Source organism: Sceloporus occidentalis, unplaced genomic scaffold (assembly GCF_023333645.1).
Source record: "Sceloporus occidentalis isolate IW3139 unplaced genomic scaffold, rSceOcc1.0.p SCAF_16, whole genome shotgun sequence".
NCBI lineage: Eukaryota > Metazoa > Chordata > Lepidosauria > Squamata > Phrynosomatidae > Sceloporus > Sceloporus occidentalis.
In genome coordinates this window covers 8008879-8034034 of record NW_028316996.1, presented here as the reverse complement: position 1 = coordinate 8034034, position 25156 = coordinate 8008879, and the positions used below count along the sequence as shown (strand labels likewise).

Genomic DNA, 25156 nt, shown 5'->3' with positions numbered 1-25156 from the left:
TGTATTACAAGTGGTCCAAAATCAATTTAAAAATGTAAAATAATCCCTATTCTTTTATTAAACATCTATGGATGTGTGACTGTGTATGATAAAAAGGAGGCCAAGTTCCTTGGAGCATTTGTCTCTAGGTCATTTTGTGTACAGTACACCTTGGTACGTGTGTGCAACTCTATTGGTCGTTTCGGCAGGTGGCTCGCCTGCCATCAACGAATGAAGTGCGTTCTGCAATTCACTCGTTGATGCCAGACCAGCCCCCTGCCAAAACGACCAATAGAGTTGCCCACACGTAGCTTCACGGCAGCTGCTGCTGCTCCAATCTGTTGTTAACCCCGTATTAACCCCTGCTAGGCAACCGGGAGGGAAACGAAGATCAAACGAGCACGAAGAATGTCCACGAATATTCGCCCGAAGAGAAGACAGGAACGGGCGAATATTCGCGGAATAGGAAGATTTTTTTTCCCCCGAAGACGAGCACGAAGACGAATAGGAAGAGCCCCCTGGTGCCCAAGTCTAGTTTAAACGTGACAGCCTACCTGAGTATTGTTGCTGACCATGTCCATCCTTTTATGACCACAGTGTACCCATCATCTGATGGCTACTTCCAGCAGGATAATGCACCATGTCACAAAGCTCACATCATCTCAAACTGGTTTCTTGAACATGACAATGAGTTCACTGTACTGCAATGGCCTCCACAGTCACCAGATCTCAATCCAATAGAGCACCATTGGGATGTGGTAGAATGGGAGATTGGCATCATGGATGTGCAGTCGACAAATCTATAGCAACTGCGCGATGCCATCATGTCCACATGGAACAAAATCTCTGAGGAATGTTCCCAACACCTTGTAGAAAGCATGTTACGAAGAATAAAGGCAGTTCTGAAGGCAAAAGAACACGGTACTAGCAAGGTGTACCTAATAAAGTGGCCAGCGAGTGTATATTTGGACAGTGGGGACTTATTTTTACATGTTACCATTTAAAAAAAAAATATATATATATTTTCGTTTTAATTTTTTATTTCACTAATCACATTGCCTTGCATGGTTGAATGCATGGATAGACCCTCTGTGAACTCATTGATGTGTCAGTTGGTGCCACCAACTTGTGGCGCTTGTAGTTGCTTTTCGGTGCAATCACAAGGAGATCGGTGTAGGGAGGTTGTATAATGACCCAAATCCCCAGTAAGAATGATTAACACCTATTTAGAGTGTAGTCAGCCATCGAAGTATTATAGCCACCTCAGAAGCCTAACATCAGCATTACTGAAGCTGTGTGGGATCACTTGGATAGTATAAATAACACAAAGCAGCCAAACTAAAAAAAAACCAAGAGTATTGGTAAATCCTGGAATAAGCTTAGATGAATTTGCAACAGGGCTGTTTGAAAGAAAAAAAATTACACATCAGCTTTCCAAAGTGAATTAGTTCAGTCTTATACTGAGGCCAGGCACGAAACACGGATTTTAAAGTCGTCATCTTTTTTTTTTTCTTTCCCTTATATTAATATTTGTGTTCAATCATATGTGATATAACAATATACCGTATTTTTTAAACAAAGAAATAGTAATTATTCATATGACTTAAATGGCTTTCTTTTGAATATTTGAGTCAGCTATTAACAAACAGAAATGTTAATGGCATTAGTGGGAGAAATAATTATACAGATTCTGAAATCATGAAGTTAAGGTGGCTGCTCCCCCAGTACATGCTTTAAGGAGAGTTCTTGATGCCTGGGACTGGAGGCCTTTAACTTCCTGTGACATCACTTCCTTTTACAGAAGAGGAAGGAGGCACACAGACATTGCTCTAGGTAGCTTAAGAGCACCCTTCAGCATACAGTGCCTGGGGCAGCTGCCCCTCTTGCCCCATGGAAGTTACGGCGCTGGCTTTAAGTAGGGTTTCTTATAATAATTAAAAAAAAATCTAAATGTATTCTATAAATAACATTGCATAGGGTTATTTAATGTTCTGAACTTTTCCAAACCCTACATTTTAACAGTGTCAGCAAATTAATATATTTTAAATGTTAAAGGATCAATACGTTATGCCTTATTCAAAAAGACTTTTCGTAAATGATTTTGTTTATAGAGATCTCAATCTATACATATACAATATACAGAAATTAGATAATTATTAGCACTTCTAATATTTACAATTTACTTTAAGTGGGGTATTGTAACGAAGGGTGTGTTTTCGTTGTTCAGCCCAAAGACCAAACATACAAACATGGCAGCGGCAAAACGTATACGAAGACACACAACACAAAGAATCTTTGTGTTTGTCTTCGTCTACTAATCTCCCTGGTCCCTTCCCCATCTAGCCTACCTTATCTACGCAGCATCGCAGCGGTTAACGGGAGCCAAAATCTGTAGGTTTGTGTCAGGAGTTAAAGACCTTTAACTCTTGGAGCGGGGAGACAGGCCAAGTTCCCCATCAGGAATTAAAGAGCCGTGCAAGTGACTCTATTGCAGGGGCCTCCTCTGGCATCAACCAATTGCTATATATAGCAATCTTTTATATGTTACTGGGTTTTTTTTGTTGTCCAATTTTGGTGTGTTAACCACACTTTTATTAAAAGTAAGTAACACACCAAAATTGGACAGAAAAATTAAATAACAATATTAATGTATATATATATATATATGATTGCTAACAGCAATCACACTCCTATCATGCCCAGGCAACCAGTACATGCTAGAACCTGGGCATGAGTCAGCCATCTGGGTATGCCTGGGCATGATAGGAGTGTGACTGTTGTTAACCTAGATAGTAAAAAGAGTCACACACTACTTGTAGGTGTATGCTACAAGCCACCCAACATTAGTAATGAGGTGGAAGATCAGCTGCTATTTCAAATTGAAAAGGCTGCAAATAGGAATAAAGTTTTATATATCATCATATAAATGTATTCAGGGCCAATAGAATGAGCTCTTCAGTGACCTGTTTATTAACAGAAATGTACAAAGAACAAGAGGTCACCCTCAGACTGGAAGAGTGGAGATTTCATAGACGACAAAGAAAGGGATTCTTTACAGTAAGGATAATAAAGGTATGAAATTCACTGCCAAAGGAGATGGTGTTATCTAATACATTAGATGCCTTCAAAAGGTCTGGATATTTTTTTTTTAGAAAGGCATGACATACAGGGCTATAAATAGAATAACATTAATATTTTAGAGCTTTTTGATCTAAGGAGAAATCCGATTGCCTCTTGGAGTCATGAAGGAATCTTTTTCCCCTGATGGCAGAATTCTTAGTAGCTTACTTAGGGTTTTTTAACCTTCCTTTTGGAAGAATAGGAAGGTTAGGTAGAAGGGTTGAACTTCAACCTTATGAACTATGTAACTATGCAAAAAAAAAAAAAAAAAAGTGTGCATTTTTGTTTGTTTGTTTTTTTAAGGTGTGGGGGGGTAATTTTCGGCCAAGCGAATGCTGAATTTTTGGTTTTGGTCCAGAATTTTCATTATGGTGCATCCCTACTATAAATTAAGCCAGACACTGAAGTGGTAGGCCTACACCACATCCATTTTTGGCTTAGTATATAGTGATAGGGGTTATACTGCATTATTGTCAATATCTGTCTCAATGTATAGTGATAGGGATTACGCTGTACCACCGGCAATGTCTGCCTCAGTAAATAATGATAACAGTTATGCTGTACCACCGTCAGCGTCTGCCTCAGTATATGGTGATAGGTGTTATGCTGTACCCCTGTCAATGTTTGCCTTAGTATATAACAACAGTTATCCTATACCACCGTCAATGTTTGCCTGAGTATATAATAACAGTTATGCTGTACCCCCGTCAATGTTTGCCTAACGATAGAAGCTATGCAGTTTTAATGTTTGTGTGTGTGTGTGGGGGGGTGCCACATACAGGATCCGCCCCAGGTAAGCCCCTGCCTAGAGACATTGAAATGGCATCATTAAGGAAAATGGCCCCTGATGAAGTTGCCCTGGGCAGCTGCCACTTTTACCCAGTGTTATACATTACATTACATTACATTTAAGTTATAGATAGCCTTGACAAACTACAGTAGCATGCAAATGTTGTGGCACAACTATTTTAATCATTATATCAGTGATATGATTTCAGATGTTATTGCAGCAGTATAAAGGAAAATAGTATGTACAAGCATCAGTTTAAAAGAGCACTACCCACAATCAAATAATGCATTCATTTTGTTTAATCACCAAATAAGCAGTGGCATGTTCTGGCCCAGGCATAGGGCGGTCAGTTAAGGGGGAGCAGTCTGCTGCATAACAGAGAGCTTGACTTCCCCTTTTGGGACAGTGGGATATAATGTCATATCCCAATGCCTAGTAGAAAGGACACGGCACAGATGGGGCAGCAGGCGCAGCTGCCCTGGGTTAGGCCTAAGGCAACCCCAAAGGTATATACGCCATATATATACCTATATATGCTCACATAAAACACACACACATATATATATATATACACAGATCAGTTATAAGTTATCAGTTATAGGTTCTGGAGTGATTATTTAAAGAAGTCCCTGGAGTGCCGGTAACTATTTTTGGATGTTATATGATTTGCTGTTGCAGCTACTTGGCACCGGGCTAAAAAAGTGGTGATTGGTGTGCAATTGTTGATTTTGGACTTCAGATCAGTTATAATATTTTGGCCACTGACCGGTAAAGTGAATAACACTGATAATCTTATCATGGCACTTGTCACTGGGTGGGATATATTAGGCAGAAAGTCAACATTTTGTCCTCAAAGTTGATGTGTTAGAAAAATGGGCAAGCATAAGGATCTGAGTAACTTTGACAAGAGCCAAATTGGGATGGCTAGACGAATGTCAAATGTGGTCCAAGGAAGAAAAAGCAGTCAACCAGCGACAGGTCATCGGAGCCAAGGCTTACTGATGCATGTGGGGGAGGGCTGGCCTTGTGGTCAACTTCAACAGAAGACCTGCTGTAGCTCAAATTACTGAAAAAGTTAATGCTGGTTCTAATAGAAAGGTGTCAGAACACACAGTGCATCACAGTTTGTTGTGAATGGGTCTGTGTAGCTGCAGACCAGTCTAGGTGCCCATGCTGACCCCTGTCCGCTCCTGAAAGCGCCTACAATCGGCACGTAAGCATAAGAATTGGACCATGGAGCAATGGAAGAAGGTGGCCTGGTCTGATGAATCACATTTTTTTTTTACATGCCCATTAATATGACAATATCATAATGTAAATATAATATGAAGAAAGCATTGGTAAAAGGGTTATCAGCCTAACTCACTAGGAGTGCCATAAATAGGTTGGCCTCTGTGCTATACCACCAATAAACACATCTTTACCTGCAGAATGCTTTCTATCGCCGGTTGAATAGCACTCTAGCATATGTTGTACGTCACACCTTCATATACATCTAATTTAAAATATAAATATAAAATAGGGTGGTATATGGCAACGTAAAATTACCTCGAAGTGGAAATTGATAGTAAAATCTCTTTTTGCCAATGCAATTGAATTGTGTAGGATTAAAAGTTGGCATGAGTTAGTTGCATAACTACTTAATTACTAGTTACTTAAATTGGGAGAGCTGTCTGAGAAATGGCAGAAGGCATTCAATATTGAGAAATGCATGCATTAAAGAGTATCAGCGCAAGATCTGAAAATGTAATTATGCCTCTAAACTAGAAGCATTAGTTAGGCTTGATTTAGAATGTCTAGTTCAGTTTTGAGCTCCAACTCATGAGAAAAGAAATTCAATTAGAAAAAGTACAAAACCAAACAAAATTAATAAGGAGAACCAGGTGGAACGGCAGATTTTATCTATAAGGAGCATTTAGATAAATTGGATTTACAGTGTTTACTGTAGGAAAGAAGCAATGTATGAATATATTTTACATATTTTGTAATTGGAAACATTACAAATAAAGGATACACTGTTGATTAAGGGAATGAAAGGGCTGAACCCGATTTATTTACTTTGGCAAAGATGTGCCTCAGAGATGATGCCATAATTAATTAAAGGTTAGTACAGGGGCTTTTCTGGGGAACTGTTAATCCCACAGAGCTAATTACAAGAGGTCATTATCTAAGACTGGAAGAACTGGAAGATCTGAAACATACGAAGAAAGGTATTCTTTACAGTCAGGACACTAAACTTCTGGAATGCATTACCAAGTGGTGAGTGCTGTAAATAGATTTTCATGTAATGGATTACACGTGTGGCACAAACGGCAAGAAGTCTCAGTTCCAGTGGGCAGCTGTTCACAGTAAGGGTTGGATAGGACTACCACAAGTACTGTGGAGGCTTTCAGGAACACCCTGGATTGTTTTTGGTCAGATTCAAGGCTATTCACAGCCCCACGGCAGTTAGAGCAAAGCCTAGATCAACAGCTTTTACATATCTGTGTACCAGATATGTAAAAGCTGTTGATCTAGGCTTTGCTCTAACTGCCGTGGGGCTGTGAAGATTTTCTTCTTCAAAACTGGCATGTGCTCAAAATGGTAGTTTTTTGCCTTCATTTTGATCAATGTATTTAGGGATATCTTGGAATTCAAGATTTTCATAGCCCCTTGTGCCTGAAAATATAGATTTTATAAAAGATAGGAGGCGAGTATTATGCAATAGTCTTTCTTTACTACTGGACAGCAGCAAGGGTTAACCAAACAATATATGTTGAGAAAAAACAAAGAATCAATCAAACATGCTAGGTATGCAGGTAATATCACAGGTAATATAACAGGTAACTTCCTTAGACTCCTCCTCTTTTGAGCTGTAGAAGTCATAAAACATAAGTCCAATATAAGGAACAGAAGAAACGTTCAGGAATAATAACTTGGTAAACTGTGTCTAGATGAGACCGAAGATGAGGAATCCGTGGAGATTCAAACTGAAAAATATGAGTGAAGAACCAAAGGGAGAGTTAAATGGGTGGGATAATACTCGCCTCCTGTCTTTTATAAAAGCTATATTTTCAGGCAAAAGGGGCTATGAAAATCTTGAATTTTATGGCAGACAGGAGGCTCGTATTATGCAAGTTTAAAGCTAAATAAGCATAATAGTTATAATATTACTGAGGAGACATGAGGTTCTGGTCTAAAATAGAAAGTTTTGAACGTGGATTCCGATGACCAGTCGGCCGCCTTAAGAATTTCTGCCAGAGAGCCACCAGATTGCAGTACTTTAGTAGACATTGCTCCCCTGGTGGAATGGGCCCCAAGTTTTGAGATGTCAATGTTAGCCATGGACATGGTGAGTTTAACCCATCTCGCCAAAGTGGGTGAAGAGACAGGAAGATGGGGTTTACGAAATGAAATGAGTAATTTATGATAGGACGGGTTTCTAAAATCCGATGTCCGGAGTTCATAAGCTTTAAGGCAACGAACTACGCATAGGGAGGGATTATGAGGGAAAGCAGGATAGAAAATAGACTTCAAATTGGTTTTTGTACGTCTATGAACAGTGAAGAGGACACCCCGTGGAAAGTATTGTCTTTGCGTCAAGTCTAGGGCCCTAACATCTGAGACCCGTTTAAAGGACATGAGACATAAGAGCATAGTAAGCTTAAAACTTAAGAGCTTGAGAGAGAGAGAATCATAATCATCCCATGAATCAAGTAGTTGTAAAACAAAATTAACATCCCAGGTAGACACGAATTTGGGTAGGGGAGGACGTTTAAAACAAATGTCCCTAAGGAGCCTGCAAACTAGGGGATGTTTGCCTATAGGTAAGGCATCAATGGGAGAATGCTGAGCTGAAATGGCTGAGTGATAGAGATTTAATGTACGGTAAGCTTTACCAGAATCAAATTCAGAGGACAAGTAATTAAGGATGCAGGCTACAGGTGCATGAATGGGATCCAGGTCCCTTTGTGCGCACCAATTAAGCCAGTTTCCAGGCAGATCTGTAATTAGATCTGGTACCTGGAGCCCACGCTTCTGAGAGGATGTCTCTAGTAGATTGAGAAAACGGGACGTCTGGTTCAGGAGCCCCGAGATCAGCCAAGCTACTAGAGAGAGATTCCCCGACAGGATCAGAGGATGAGGTTCCCCTGACGGATTGGTTAATAAATCCTGAGACAAGGGAAGAATTCTCGGGAAGTCTGTCAGCATTCCCAGGATTTGGGGAAACCCACGACTGGGTAGGCCACCAGGGGGTTATGATGGCTACAGTGGCCTTTTGTGAGAGTGTCTGGAGTAGAACCCTGGGAATCATCATGAATGGAGGGAACGCATATAGGGTCCCTGATGGCCATATCTGGGTGAGTGCGTCTGAACCCAAAGCGTCCGGATCTGGACGCCAACTGTAGAAATGGGTGACTTGCCGATTGAGACGTGACGCGCACAGGTCTAGCATTAGAGGTCCCCACAGATGGTTCAATTGATGGAAGACAGCTGGATCTAGCATCCAATCGCTGGAGTCAGCCAGGTAACGGGAGTTCCAGTCTGCAATTGTGTTTGAGAGGCCAGGAAGGTACTCTACCTTTAGGACAATATGTCTGTCTAGACAAAAGTGCCAAAATCCCTTGACAAGGTTGGTCAGTTCTTTTGATTTGGTGCCCCCCAACTTGTTGACATACTGGACCACAGATATGTTGTCCATCTGCAGGAGTACGCAGCAATGGGTTCTGTCTTTCACAAAACTCTTTAGAGCGAAAGAACCTGCCAAAAGCTCCAAACAATTTATGTGCAAGAGAGATTCTTGAGGGGACCATTTTCCTCCCGTGGAACGGGGGCCGCATCTCGCGCCCCAGCCAGCTAGACTCGCATCGGATTCTATGGTAATATCTGGGAAGGATGCGAAGATAGTCTTCCCATTCCAGGATTGGACATGGTGAAGCCACCATAGAAGAGATTTCGTCTGAATAACCTAAGCCTTCTCTCAAGTGTTGGGCGTTGAGGCTTTGAAGTGCTCGGTAATGCAGAGGAGCAGGAAAAATTGTTTGGATAGAGGCCGAGAGAAGGCCTACTACCCTGGCAAGGGAGCGTAAGGATATTAGATTCTTGTTTAGGATCGAATAGATTTCCCTCCGAATAGTTTTCAATTTCCGTGAGGGTAGGCTGAGAGTGGCATCCAGGGAGTTCACTAGGAAACCCAGGAACTCTATACCCTGAGAAGGGGTCAGAATAGATTTCTTGGATTTTATAGTGAATCCAAGATTGGACAACAAAGATAAGGTCCAATAGGTATGAGTGTGGATAGATTCTAGGGATTAAGACATGATCAAGATGTCGTCTAGATAGATGATAAGACGAACACCCCGGCTCCTGAGGAGGGCCACCACAGGTTTGAGAATTTTTGTAAAGCACCATGGTGCTGATGAGAGGCCAAAGGAAAGACAGGTGAACTTCCATAATTTCTGATTCCAAAGGAATTGGAGGTATTGTTGGTGAGAGCGGTGTATAGGCACGCATCTTTGAGATCTATTTTTACGAGCCAATCGTTTATTAGTAAAAGATCTCTTAATAGATGGATGCCCTCCATCTTGAAATGTTGATAACGTATGAAATTGTTTAAATCTCTCAGATTTATTACAGGTCTGTGACCCCCTTCTCGTTTGTTTACGAGGAATAGATTGCTTACAAAACTGTGAGGGGATAGAAAAGCTGGGATAATAGCTCCTTTTTTCTTCAAATCTAATATCTCTGGATTTATGAGATCGTGATGAGTTTGGTCGAAGATCAAAGGTTTGGGGATTTGGGTTTGGATTGGAAAGAAATTCTATCTTGTAACCCCTGATGGCGTCTAGAACCCATTTGTCTGAGGTAATTTGAGCCCAAACATGGAAAAAATGTGAGAGTCTGCTCCCCAACTTTGTGTGGGCAGAAGGGAGAATAAACGGACTAACCAGCCGATGGTCTGGATCGTGGGTAGCCACATTGGCCTCTAGCCCTCCAAGGTCTTCCTCGGGAAGGGAAGAAAGGATTGGCTTGATATGAACCAGAGTATTGAATTCTGTCATATTGTGAAGGGCCTTGTTGGTGTTGTCTAGGTTGAAATTTGCGGCTGGGAAAGCGGCCCCTGCCTTTCCCAGCCCTGTCGAAAACCTTCGGAGTAAACACCTTTTTAAGTGAATTCTCTGCCTTGTTGAGCGTAGAGAATAGCCCCACATATTTCCCTATGTCCTTAATGAAGTGTTCTCCGAATAGTAAGCCTTCAGCGGAAGAGCCAGGTTCCTGGGTAGCCAGTTGAGAGTCCATTTTCATAAGGACTGATCTCCGCCCCTCACTATTCAGGGCGGAATTAACATTGCCGAAAAGGCATATAGATCTTTGAATCCAACCCCTAAGATTTTCAGTGTCAACCGGTGTACCAGATTGGCACGCTTCTTCGGCCATATCGAAGATTTTGGCAACTGGACCCAACAGGTCGAGAAGCTTGTCTTGACAAGCCTTAAAAGACCTGTCCAGGCCTTTTTTGGGGTTCTTACTAATAATAATTGAATAATTATGGGGTCCAATTCAGGGGTAGCGGCAGTTTTATTAGGGATAGAAGGTCTTGGGCATTCGGCCCATAATTTGTTCCTGGCTGACTTGTCGAGTGGCTTGCGCAGCCATAATTCCATGTACTGAGAAACATGAGTGGCTGGGATCCACTCAGAGGATCTCGGGTGTTTAATATTACCCGGGTCAAAAAGGGGGTTGCCTTTTTTTGTCGAGGACCAAATCCTCCGTAGTGGTAGTAGCTGTCTGATCTTGTGACACCTGAGAGGAGACACTAAGAGGGGGTTCAACCTCCGAATCTGAATCCTTGGAGGTGTCCAAGGATGAATTGTCACTATGGGACGTGTCAAATAAGTCTGGTTTACCCCTGTAAGGAGTTATCCGAGCACGTTTTAATATGTCGTCCTCTCGGGCGGAGGGTATGTGGTGTCTTTTGGATACACCATGTTTTGAACTGCGGTGTGAGCGCAGAGTTTCATGAGAGTCTTGATCCATTTCCCTCTGCATAGAGGTTGGATCGTCAATCCAGAAGTGTCTTTTGCGGGACACTTTACCAGACTTTTTGAGTCCCTTTGATCGGTGTCTAGTGGACTCTTCAGTGGACCAGAATAGGTCTGAAGGAGTAGAGGGACCTTGAGTTTTACGCCCATGTGTATTGTGAGCAATGGCAGCCGCCACAGATTGGGCAAATGACTCTTGCATCAAAGTCATGGCCATGATAATTGCCTTAGAAATTGACTTATAAGAGGGTTCAGGAAGACTCTACTAATAACGGTCCTCATTTAAGGAATCCGCCTCACCTGCCGGCCCCATAAGGCTAGTGTCTGTGATAGCCTTCTTAGAATGGTCCTTAGAAGACATAGTAGGAAATAAGTAACAAGCACTTTAAATATGAATAAAATGCTGAGGGTTCAGAGGGTTGAAAGGCTGCCAGGCAAACAAATATATATATATATATATATATATATATAGATATAGTTACAGTAACGGAATTCAGGATGCACGGCAAACAGTGTTTCAATTCTAAGGTAAATCCTCAGACTGAACCACACAAACAGCTGAGCACCAGCTGGCGGAGCCTCGTGGGCAGCGAAGGGAAGCCGCGTCCCACGAGGCGGGGCAGGGGGAAGGCTTCCACAAAGGGAGACCTCTCAAAATGTCTGCCGTGCAAAATGCACAAGCGACTCCAGTGTCCGTTTGAACCAAAGAAAAAAAACAGAGTGCACTAGAAACAAATATCTGAAAGGAAAGCGGTCCAAACGTTGAAAATGCGGCCGCAGAGATAAAATGTATGTAAAATGAGTTAATGAAACCCCTGGAAAGGGGTAGGAAGGTGAAAGAAATGAACACACAAAGGTGTATGTAACTTTGCAGTATATGTAAAAGGTATATATTAACGATAAGCAACAATAAATCTGCTACTGTGAGAGAGAAAAATATATAGGTGTATACTTAACTGTTGCAGCAGCGAGAAAGAGGAGGAGTCTAAGGAAGTTACCTGTTATATTACCTGTGATATGCTCCGATTGGTTATTACCTGCATACCTAGCATGTTTGATTGATTCGTTGTTTTTTCTCAACATATATTGTTTGGTTAACCCTTGCTGCTGTCCAGTAGTAAAGAAAGACTATTGTATAATTGCATAAAAATTGTGTTTTTCCCCTCAACCTCACAATGTAAAAACTAAACCTTTATTTTAGTCATGTACTATACTACACTGTACCATACCGGGTTTCTTTTTCTTATACCTTCAGTTGTGGGGCTTCCACTGAAGAGATGGACTGATATAGCTTATAAGCAAAAACCTATTTATATTGGGTGCCACTCTAGGCCAGAACCAGGGTAGCTTTCTTTGTCTCCACAGCTGCTGTCCTTACCACAAGCGTCAGCATATGGAAGGATATATTGGCACTCTGGCTTAAGCAGTCAATTGAGTGGCAATCTCCCCCTGTTTTGCAGCACAGGGGCTCCCACACCTGCTAATTATAGGTAATACATGTATACAACAAATTAAACCCAGCGAGTGCCAAGCTAAAGTGTGGTATGACTTTCCATTCAAAAGGTGGAAAACATGAAAACTATTCTCTTTTTTTAAATGATAATATAGCAGACATGCTGCCTACCTCATGCATGTTTAGATTCCCTTACTGTATTAGCCTCTACCACTTCTGATAGGAGGTTGTTCCATTTATCTCCCACCGTCTCCATAAAGTAAAATTTCCTTACATTACATCTAAACCTCTTACCCTATAGACTAAATTAAGTATTTAAATGGTCCAAAAACAAGAGGCCCTTACAAATAAAATGAAACAAAAAAAACTTACAAAACATGACCACATGATGAAAATCCACCTACAATAAATGGTGGAGGAATACTTAAGAGCTAACTGCTATACATTAGAGTATTTTCAAATACTTTTAGCAATCCTAAAACCAGAGCCGCTTATACATAAAAGGAGAAAAACATATACATGGTGTAAAACTACATAAACACTGAAAAATTATATAAAATCTAAGTGGATTTTCATTACGTTATGTTTTGTAAGCGTTTAAATGGTGACTGCTTCACATATGCGGAGTTAAAGATATCCTAAGAAACTTTCTTCTGGTTTTCAGGCTCACTTGACAATTTGCCAAAAATAAATCTTCAGATGTATATAGTATTATATAAAACCCATCCCTGGGAAAGATTTACATATATACTGGTACAGTCACAAATTTCAGTATGTTTGTGTTTATAGAACCAAGGTATTTTAGCTTTAATGGTGTTTAAATAAACACGGCCAATAAAAAATAATGTCAGTCTATTCGTTACTATAATGGATTTACAGCTAAATGTATCTCATTCTCTAGTTATTCAAAAAGTACTATTGCCATTATCATCAAGACCAGTTTTTCCATCCAGTGTAAATACTAAAAATAACAGATGTCTGCCTCGCAGAAACCCGGAAAATGGAATAAGAAACCAAATTGTAACCTTTTAAGTGCCGGGATAATTTTTTATTTTTTTTTCCCCATCGAAGGCTAGGCCAGTTATAGCACCCACGTAGCAGACAGTACACATCAACTCATGAGGTAGGCATACAAAAAGGATTGTGTTTATGTCGGATTATTACTAAAGAAAAATTAAAGGTAGAAATAGGCATTTATCCAAGTGAGGCCCATTTTCATGCACCTCTGGTGCACCAGCCCCTCTGGGCTACAACACCCACTGACCTCATCATCCTGGCTCAGTCTGACGGGAGGTATAGTGCACTAAAGTTATTTTATTTTATTTTTTAAAATGTGTACATATTTTATTTATTGTTACGGAAGGTATATACAGTTGGGTGGGGGTTCCTATGACTTCACAGTTAATGATCCCTGACATGTATACAACAGATGACCTGGAACCATATTAGGATTCCTGCTCCATGTACCAATTTATAGGATAAAACAAAATATAAAAAAAAAAAATGCAGATAACATTTATTAGCAGTATTCTGTTCTCAGTAGAGGAAGCCATGTGTTTAACTCCAAATGCAAAGCTATCCTCTTTTACAGGAGTCTTCTATGTACCAGGAATGGCTACTAATTGGTTTCTTACACTTATTTAAATCCAATAAATATTTATAAAAAATCCAAAGTAAGAATATGTATGGGTACTTATCCCCATAGCAACCAAATAAATATTCCTTATTAGAAGATTCCATAAATTGCTAGCAGTTTGATTAATCATTTTCTTTTTTACAACTTTGACATTTGACACTGGATGGGTTTTACAAACATTAATTAGTTTGAAATAGGCATGCATCCCACCTCATATCATATTTTATACTAGTGGCGTCCTTATTTAAGGATGGTCTGCTTAAGGACCTGATCACATTTGGCTTATTTTGTGTTAAGAAAGCATGTCTGCAACAGTAATACCTTTTCATATACAATTTTGTGTTTCTTAAATCATAACAATAACAATCACCTTAAGCATAGGTTCTATGCATTTTTATTTTAAATGGAACCAATTCTTTATACTATAATGATCACAGAATATCTTCACATTTGATGCAAACATGAGAGATTGCTTACAAAATCACTTAGTGGCACAATTTTAGGTTTTTACTACTGGAGGGAAAACACACACACATTCCCTTTCAATGTTATCCCACCAAGAAAACAAAAGAAAACAAAAAAATTAGCATAGATCTGTAAAGCTCTAACTGCACTGCAGTTACAGCAACAAAAACATCTGCCACAAAATAAAACAAATCAGGCAAGCCATACAGTTAATGGAGCTTAATATACGTTATATTTTTCAGCATATTAGTGTCAGATAATGTCAACTGTTGGTCTGAAACATTCAGCTAATGCTGCCAACCTTAACATTGTTTCCAATTTTTCAAGTCTTGCTAAGCTAATATATATTTTACCGTACATGTGTGTATGTGTATTCATCTCTCATCTGCATTAAGTACCTTTCGAAAGAAAAAAACAAACTAGATTTGAATTAAGGTATTATATTGCTTTATCTGGTTCCTGCTGCATTGTGGATTGAAGGAGGACTTTCATGATCCGAGAGGAAGGAGGTAGCAGCAGCTTCTGGGAGCAGTGATGCCAAGACGTGACGGCACACAGGGCACGTTCCAGACTAGAGGATGAGAAAGAAAAAAAAAAAATTTGAATTTTGGTAAAACACAGGGAACATACAAAGGCCTTCACATAATAGTAAAGCAAGCAGAGTAAATTATAAGGATATAAGTATTCTTATATTGGCAAGCATAGATTGAATGCTGTTCAGAGTATACTACTCTGAATGAAAAATGCAAAGTTTCCAAAGCACCTTTAGAATTGTCTGTAAAGACAAGTATATAAGAAAGAAGAAAATGCTGTATTTCTATTTCTTGTGCTTTAGAAATTCTGCATCCAGAGCAGGGAAAAACAAACTTTTACCATCTGTATGAAAAGGGTTTTTTTTGTAAATATGTCTGTACAATTGATATAGAAATGTATAAGAAAACTGACTGCAAGAGAATGTTCCAGCAGTTTGACCTGCCATAAGTCCCAAGAATTGAAAGATGTTTTTCCTTAGCAGATGGGTCAATTTATGTGTATTTTATATAAAAAAATAAAGCATTAGCTTCTGAACTCTCACAAAAACCTACTGTACTTTAAAATGCTGAGATTTGGATACAGTCTTTATACGAGAGGGACATTTTGCGCGTCGTAATTAACAAGAAGAAAAAAATACTTGCCATTATAGGATCATTTGGGTGTAACAAATAGTGTACTACCTAGGGGGGGGGGTGAATTTACTCACTACATTCCCTAAGACCCCTCTAGGTCCAATGATAAATATGTTTTAAGCATAAGCCTCCCTCCCCCTTCCCGGCACCCTAGCATGTCTGACAGTCTAGACTGTGCCAACGACACAGACAGGGTTGAACCCACACTCAAGGGGAAGTGCCCTGGAAGGTAGTGCAAACGTTCTCAGATTCTCAATGGCAGATGGAAGGCCTTTAGAAGCAGCTGCCAGCAATAAGTACCTTTTTCTTATGTTTATATTATTCCACAGGAGCACAAACAAGTGTGAGTGTGTATGTGTATACGTGTACAGAACTTACTTTCTGTAACCAAAGTGTAACACATGGCTTATGAAAGAGGTGATGGCAAGGTAGTTCAGTCAAAATTTCATCTTTAATGTACTCGCTGCAGCAGATGGCACAACACTGTTCTTGACCTACAACTTCAAAAGAAACAGAGTTTAATACATAAGGAGACTGAAGCACACTTAACAGTCGATTACCAAAAACGCACTGAACTTTTATTATCACAAAGATACCTTGAATTGTAACCGAAAGGACTAAAAGCAGACTAACAAAAAACAATTCTTCCTGCAGAAATTTACTGTAATTAGAAATGAGAAACATTTAGAACTTTAAATATTGTAGAAACTGGAGAATGTTATAGGTATGGAGATTGATTTAAAAAGCCTGGTGCCAGTATACGCGAATTGTTCCGTCCCTTTAAAACAAAGCATACATGTCTGTTCAAGCGTGCATTGAAGCACTGCTTAATGCAATTCTAATATATTTCTATATATATTACCACAGTGATCATCCGTTATAACAATCTGTGGAAGGCAGTCAATGCTTTCTCTAGTGGCTGGAGGGTGAGCCTGCTCCACATCTACTGCAAGAGACTCCAGATGTGCCAGGGCAGTCTGGAAACATACAAAAAGTTTGATGACTACCGGAGCAACCATATTCTTGCTTGGTATAATCCTTAATTGACATTCACAATGAATTAAATAATCTGGATTTAATAGAAAGTATGCAGTCAAGGATTACAGAGTTGTATTCCAAAATCCAATTAAAAAAGCAAACTTATTTTTACCTATTTGCCATAAATGCAGCAAACATTAATGCCAATATCTCATCATTTGCACAACCAGAATGCCAATGTTTTAAACCTGAATATATTTTTAATCTGTTACACATTTAGAAATTTAGTGGTACACATAATACCTTGTTTTATTATTTTATATAAATATTAAAAAATATTAACAAACATTTACCATTGTATTACAGAAGCCTTTTGCTACACTGCTTTGAACTATACAGTTTTGACGGCAATAGTAACAAAAGTAGCAAAATAATTATGATGTCGCCTGCAATACATTCACTGCAGGTTACGCTACTGAAAATGTATTACTCAAAAACAAACTCGTTTTCTTCATTCTGTATGTTCCAGTTTTGTCAGAAAAAAAAAAATGACATGGCAGTGGTCATGTTGGGCTTTCACTTTTAAGTACCAGATGCCAATAGTGGCATGCCAGTTGTGTTGAACCTTGAAGCATCTATACACCAGTATACACCATGTATAAGGATAAACCTGTATAGTGCATAATGGGACACTCTAGATCAGGGGCGTCCAATGTGCGGCCCTCCAGCTGCTGCAGGACTACATCTCCCATACTCCTCAACCAGCCCCTTAGCTGAAAGAGCATTATGGGAGATGTAGTCCTGCAGCAGCTGGAGGGCCGCACGTTGGACGCCCCTGCTCTAGATTATTTCCGTGTGCTGTGCAGTGTGTTTCTGCTGCTAGGGATGAGAGCATTTAGAGCGTGGGAACATGCATCTCCAATGCCTATGGACACATGTGTTGTGCCATGCATACACATGCAGACCAGCCGGCAGAGCAGGTTGGCAGAAAGTGGACAGTAAATACTGGTAAACCAACATACACTGACCTCTATGAATAAAAAAAACGGCCACTACAAAAGGCTAAACAAAATTTAGAAAACACACTTACTACAACATAATGAAAGCTGTATGAATATAGTTTATCATGCTTATGTTATCACACAAATACTATATATCGAGAACATAATATACCTCCATCGCCTGAGCAAGGCGCTCTTCAAGGGCCATATACGTAAGAAACTGAGGATCCACATAGGACATTACTTGTGCTACTCCTAATCCATCACCAAAGTCATCCAACAATCTAAGGCAAAAAGAAAATTGCAATGAAAGACCCCGCAGACCAATTTATTTTTATTGAATGCAATCCTTAAAAAGAGCAGTAATACTGAATGTTCTAAATAGCATTTGCTTAAGTAAATTTTTGCTTTATTGTGAATACATTTACTTTTCATTTAATCAAAGAGTGCTTTTTCCACTCCTTCGCATGTAACATGCAGTAATCATATAGACAAAGAAAAAAAAACCCCTTTAGATGTGTTTTGTTTTAAATATTTGCTAATATTTAGCTTTCACATTTGTTGTGCCATGTAGGGTTCTATTCACTAAAGGCAGAGTTGTCAAGAAAGTAGCGTTTCAGCTCCTTGACTTCTCTATACATTATAAGCGGCCAAACCCAGTGACCGCCTGCTACAGAGGGACCTCAGCAAGTCCTGTATAGTGGAAAGTTCAGTCAGTGAGCTTTCCTCAAAGTTTTCTCATCCATTGAATTAAGCATTACAATCTGTTCTTGCTGGAGAAGCTTGCTCTCCTAGCAACTCGCCCTTTACTGAATAAACACCATAATGTTATAAAGGCAATATCATGGACAATGGCAAATCACAGTACCACACATTATTATTTATTGATTTATAAAGGACCATCATAATCTGCAGAGCTGGGTATGTGTTTAACTTTAGTGTGTCAAAAACCGCTACGCAGCTGTTTAAATATTTGAGTGAGTCAGCACTGACATTTAACAACCTAAGGAAAGACCTATAAAATCTGATGTTTTGTTTTAAAAATGCCCTTTAGGTCTGGCAGTAAATGCACACCTTAAGAGGTTTGCATTCACTCATACTGGCCTATCTGCTAGACTGGAATATTTCAGGAAATAGAGGAAAAAGGGATTCTAGTGCAAAGTGTGAAAATTAGTAGCCACACTAACAAATAACCAAATTTAAAAGGAGAGGTCTATTACATCATGCCAAATTCTTGTGACCCATTATAAATTAAAACACTAACATTTCAGTTAATTCATGTCGTTGCACAAGGTATTGTCATATTAGCTAAATACCGCATCACAGATATGTTATCGTTATAAATAAAACTGTAAACTAATATGACATATTACCAAATCTGAAACGTGTGGAGATTGGCATGTTTACTCAAATCTCTAATGTTTCATGTTTCATGTTTTAATAGATACTAGCAATCAAATGCACTGGAACAAGCATGTGGGGTGGCAAACTGTTAATGAAAATTGTATCATTATATTATCGTTCCAATAAAGTCATCAAAAATTATCCTCTTTCAAATCAATAGCAGTAATCCAAGTTATTTAGTAATAGCATATTTTATTATGGTTACCACTGCCAACACCACATTCTAGATGTCCCTGGAACACTACTTTTCATTATCCGGATGAGTAAAATGTTTGGGGTTTAACTATTTGATCAAATAAGGTCAAAACTATACAGCTCACTAGTTACCATCATAACAGACAAACTTATAATAACACAGAATATTAATTTACAAGTTCCTTTTGGCTCATCAAAAATAATGAGGGCTAGAGTTCAAAATGAGCTACAAAACAAACTGTTACACCTTAAATCAGTTGCTAGCCATAAGCCATGTAGTGAATCCTACATACCACAAACACTGTTCTGCTAAAGCAGGCAGTGTACTTAAATACACTATATGGACAAAAGGATTGGGAATCTGACCATTATACCAGCAGGGACTTCTATGTCCTAGCATTCAAAATACATAGACATTAATATGTAGCTGGTCCCCCCTTTGCAGCTATAACAGCTTCCACTTTTCTGAGAAGGATTTTGAGATTACGAACCAGGCCTTCTCATCTAGCATCAGTGCCTGACCTCACAAATAATCAACTGGACGAATGTGCGAGAATTCCTACTGAAAAACTCCAAAATCTTGTGGAAAGCCTTCCCAGAAGAGTGGAAGCTGTTATAGCTGCAAAAGTGGGACCAACTACATATTAATGTCTATGTATTTAGAATTCAATGTCATCAAAGTCCCTATTGATGTAACGGTCAGGCATCCCGATACTATGTCCATATAGTGTATGTTGGCTGTCCGCATTCAGTAGAGCATATCAGTTGAGCTTCCACTAGCCTTGCAAGTTGAGCTAACAAACAATACTGTGTATGTGCAGCCAGCCAGTGTACTAAAGCAAGCTAGATGAGGCTCTTGTATATACTACCCCAAATCAAAGTCTTTTTATTGTAACTACTGGAAGGAATATTAAAAAAAATTCTAATTTTAGTCCTCTAGATGTATTCCAGCATAGATGATGTTCTGTAAAACATGGTGTGGTTGTTAATGTTTTTGCCAGTTCAACTTTTCCTGCATCACATGTGTTTTTTTCTCTCTCTGCCCACCACCCTGCATGGATGGGGCAATCTGTGCTGTGCTGTGCTGTGCTGGGTTATGTTCGGCCTCTTGGTTGCAGGTTAGTCTTGAAACGTTTTGCATTGTTTGTTGGGCGGTCACCCATTTATTGTATATTACTGTGTTTTTTGTCTCTTGTTAAATATCTGTTAAAGTCTATGAACCTTTTTGTTGTGTGTTTATATTTGGTTTGGTATGCAGAACTGTATTCTGGTCTACACCAATTGCATATCCACCCAAAACTTGGGTTCACACAAATCTTCTCCAAGTTAAAGTCTCAGACTTGCTCAACAGTGGGTATTGTGGGGAAAAATATTAATTACGTTGAAACAGAAAACAGATATAAAAACTGTGGCCAGCATGGGGGCTCATGCAGCAAGAGTTCCAGTAATTGTAGAGTAACTTCTTAAGAAATGTACTCTAGTGATTTTCCAAACACAATATGAAATATATGTAATATATGTAAAATAGAAGAAATGGGTAATGCAAGAGCAAATGTGCTACTGAAAAAAAGTCTTCAATCATCTAAACCCTTTTTAATTTTTTTAAACTCTTGATCAGAACAATATAATTTACACAACTGTGTATCTGGAACATATTAATCACAAAAATGTAAACCTACCTCCACTCAACTTCCAAATCTTCACTCATACTTGAGTCATCCTCCAAATTGTCATTGCTGTCTAGCATGAAAAACCCTGGATACACAAAATGGCTTCCCATGTCATTTTCCTCATCAGTGCTGCTTTCAATATCTTCATTGTATTGTAACCAAGGGATTTCTCCATCTTCCAATGAATTCTGCTCCCTACAAAAATAAAAGAAACTGGTCACCTACGTTTTCACTTTAAGCAAAGTACATAGAAGTAGTAAAGGTGATGACAACTGCCCTCTTAAAGTTATTTAAGTTTAATAAATATCCACTGAAACTGGTGTCTGTATAGAACACCGCGACAAAGACAAAAGGACAAGTAAGGAAGGGAGTATTTTACCCAATAATTGATCAATCCTGCAAGCTTTACTTTCAATATACTTTAAGTATGCTTTGCTGAATAATTTTTAAAATCCATAAAAAAACAAAAACTTAAGTGCTGTCTCAATAAAACAACTTTGGTAAAAAGCATGGATCCCTTTATTGACAAGATTTAACTGGAGAACTATAAGCAATTCCTGAAACAGAGACCCAAGTTGTCTCATAAACCTACAATCTAATGCAATTCAGTTTGGAAATGAATATCATTTTTATCTAAATTAGCTTTTTTTCATTCCACAGCTAACACCTTACTGCTTGATGCATGTATTAAAAATTTCCTTAAATCATGAAACAATCCAGAGAAGCATGAAAAGTTACACTAAAATCCAGATGCCATCATGGCCAAACAATTACATCCAGGACATAAGTATTTGTAGATTCTCATCTGGCTAATTCTGGGTGAAAAATATCTAATTCCTTCTAAATCATATCATGACTTGAACTGTAAATGAGGATTTATAGTCTGTGCAAGAAAACTATTCTGAGACACGGAAATAGTCTATTAGATTAAAATGTTCACAGAGCTTTTCCTACTGCATTTTGGAAGCACCACTCAAGCATAACAAATCATTCTAACGCTAAACAGTATCCTTTACCCTGCAGGAATCAGCTTGAAGGTAAAACGCGTGCGTTTATCAACACATGAAATGAGGTGTTGACTTTTTGATCGCTATTATTCAGTTTTCTCTTTTACCAGGGGAGGGCTGGCAGCATTCAGACAGGGAGGAAAATCAAAGTGTTCTAGTAATAAAGCAGTTTAAAAGACATCTGTTAGCGAATATGCTCTGTGTGCACAATCATTCCTGTCCAACACACATTTACAGACAAAAAAAAAAAATGTATAGAAAATCCATAAACAAGGGCAGTCCTCAAGGAAATGTCACCTGAAGCCCTTCCTAAGTTAGATATCCTGATGGGTACTCTAAAATTGCTATAGAACACAAAAAGGTTCAGGTAATGGTCCAAAAATCTTTAAATCAGACTCAGGGGTTTTCCATCCTTGCCTGACATTAATAAATAGAGCTGGACTGGTGATTACGAGGTGGTCCTGGGACTTTAAACCTGATGATGTGGGTGCGGCCGACAGGCTTTTTTTGCTAACATAGCTGGGGCTGGGCATATGCAGTTGATGGGGTGATGATAGCCTGTGCCCCACCAGCTATTTTGAGCCTCTTAATAATAACATCTATACACCTAATCAATAACTACAACTCAGTGTTCAAAGCATCTGCTTTACAGGTGTGAATGGAAAAGGAAGCCACAGTAACTCTTGTGGAGTCACAACTGACTAACTGTTTTTAGAAAGACCAGATGGACTAGAAGTTCCCACTTTACAGAGAGGGTGATAGATAAATGGAACAATTTTTTCCAGCAATATACACTCACTGGCCACTTTATTAGGTACATCTTGCTAGTACCGGGTTGGACCCCTTTTTGCCTTTATTCTTTATTGTATAGTTTCTATAAGGTGCTGGAAACATTTCTCAGAGATTTTGGTCCATATGGACATGACGGCATCACGCAGTTGCTGCAGATTTGTCAGCTGCAGATCCATGTTGCAAATCTCCCGTTCCTCCTGACTGTGGAGGCCATTGGAGCACAGTGAACTCACTGTCATGTTCAAGTAACCAGTTTGAGATGTGAGCTTTGTGATATGGTGAATTATCCTGCTGGAAGTAGCCATCAAAAGATGGGTACACTGTGGTCAAGAAGGGATGGACATGGTCAGCACCATTACACCACCACTACCAGCCTGAACCGTTGATACAAGGCAGGATGGATCCATGCTTTCATGTTGTTTTACGGCAAAGTCTCACCCTGCCATCTGAATGTCGCAGTTTTCTGCTGCTGTAGCCCATCTGCTTCAAGGGTCGACGTGTTGTGTATTCAGAAATGGTATTCTGCATACCTGGGTTGTAACGAGTGGTTATTTGAGTTACTGTTGCCTTTCTGTTATCTCAAACCAGTCTGCCCATTCTCCTCTGACATCAACAAGTCCACAAAACTGCCGCTTACTGGATATTTTCTCTTTTTCGGACCATTCTCTGTAAACCCTAGAGATGGTTGTACGTGAAAATCCCAGTAGATCAGCAATTTCTGAAATACTCAGACCAGCATGTCTGGCACCAACAATCATGTCACATGCTGTCTTGACCAGGTCTACATGCCTAAATGCATTGAGTTGCTGCCATGTGATGGTTTTCAACACGCAAAAGGAAAGCCTTTTATCATTATGCTTTATAAGATCAGCAAAAGTTGTTAAGGTGGAAACATATAAAGACAGCACACCAAGATTATTTTTTTCACAGTGGAAAAATAATGAATCTATAATCAGCACACACACATACACACACTTTCAATGTAATATCACAGTGATTCATATAGGGTATTAAAGCGACCAATAGCTGGTCCTTAAAACATGAAAAAATCTTCGCTAAACATTACAATTAATGAATTTTTAATCAGGCATTTGTGACTGGACTTTGTTACTTGGACTGGAAACAGTAATTACTGTTTTTCACATTCAAGCAGAAGTCTCACTGAAGTCTGAAATTATAGAAATTCTTTTTGATGAAGAGACTTCTAGAGTCCCAAAAGCTTAGGTAACTTTCTATGTTTGCGCAATAAAAAGGTATGTCAAAGACTCCACTATGTCTTAAAGTTAATACAGCTATATCAATTTTCTTACCAAAACATGTAAAAACTATTTTTAGTTCAACAAAATGCATTTTTAACTATACTGGTTAACAGAAACTTTGCCTTTAACAAAAAGCAGAATCGTTCAGCTACAACTTTTATTTATGGCAAAGCCATTTCAGATAAACAAGTTAAAAAGATATTCAAATTGTTTTCTAGATGAAAAAAAGAGTAAAGGAACCTAAAACGTTTCAGAAAAAAACTTTTTAAACTACCAACAGCCATAAAACAACGTAAATCTTTTTGTTGGAGAACAGAACAAAAGGTTACATCACACAGAACATTCACTAGCATTGTTTCATTATGATAGCATTTTTCTTTTGATGTATTATGCGCATTACAAACAATTCTAAACAGAAAAGAAAATGTGTTTTTTCATATGCTCATTAGATAGTTTAAATAGAAGCTGTAATTGGAAAGCAATTGAAACATGCAAGATTGGCTTTGTTAAACCAATAATGGTGTTTGTTAATAGTCTTCATTAAGTAGCAAGAAATGCTAATTTGACAATGTTTCTATACAGAAAAATGATTTTAAAAAATATTGTTTTCATTCTTTTACAGTTGCCAATAAGCAGGGAACGGTAGTTAAATCTTCACAAAAGCAATGGATTTACTATTTTCTACTGTGGTCATACTTGGTTTTAGTATTTTCTATTAATTGAACCCTATGTTTTCATTAATAAGTTGTTTAACTTACACAAAAAAGCGATAGTTCACAGGTTGTATGCTGTCACATACTTCAAGGATATCCCTCCAGTATTTTGATAAATATTACATACAATACAGAAATTTTGTATGTATTAACTAGTCAACACTCCCTACTGAAGTCTTGGGATTTTTGTCTCAACAAAAATATTCTAATTATCTTTGAGAGCGAAGATGATTTAAAATTTCTACTCACTTTGCTCTGTGGTACATTATCTATCACAGTGTACATATTTAGACCAGTTATTCTCTACGCATTAACATTTAAAATTTAATATATTGTGTATTTATGTGTATCATCCACTGACACACTATTCATCAACGATACACAATCATCACGGGATCCCCAACTGAGCAGGGCCCCATTCCAAATATAAAGAGCCCACGCACAAAACATTTTCAACATGCTTTATAGCATGTTCGACATTGTTTAATTACATATTGGCTTCCCAA

The 25156-nt window shown here is 38.8% G+C and overlaps 1 protein-coding gene across 1 annotated transcript in view; it reads right to left on the bottom strand.

The window, feature by feature from the left end:
- Positions 1-14913: 14913 nt before the first annotated feature.
- LOC149302988 (E3 ubiquitin-protein ligase Praja-2-like) overlaps positions 14914-25156 on the bottom strand; it is a 28912-nt gene continuing 18669 nt past the window's right edge. The window contains exons 6-10 of the mRNA XM_089481734.1: positions 20889-21074; positions 17783-17894; positions 16494-16608; positions 16010-16131; positions 14914-15036 (exon numbers count right to left, since the gene is read on the bottom strand). Coding sequence (XP_089337860.1) covers positions 14914-15036; positions 16010-16131; positions 16494-16608; positions 17783-17894; positions 20889-21074 — 658 coding nt within the window. The remainder of the gene's footprint in view (positions 15037-16009; positions 16132-16493; positions 16609-17782; positions 17895-20888; positions 21075-25156) is intronic.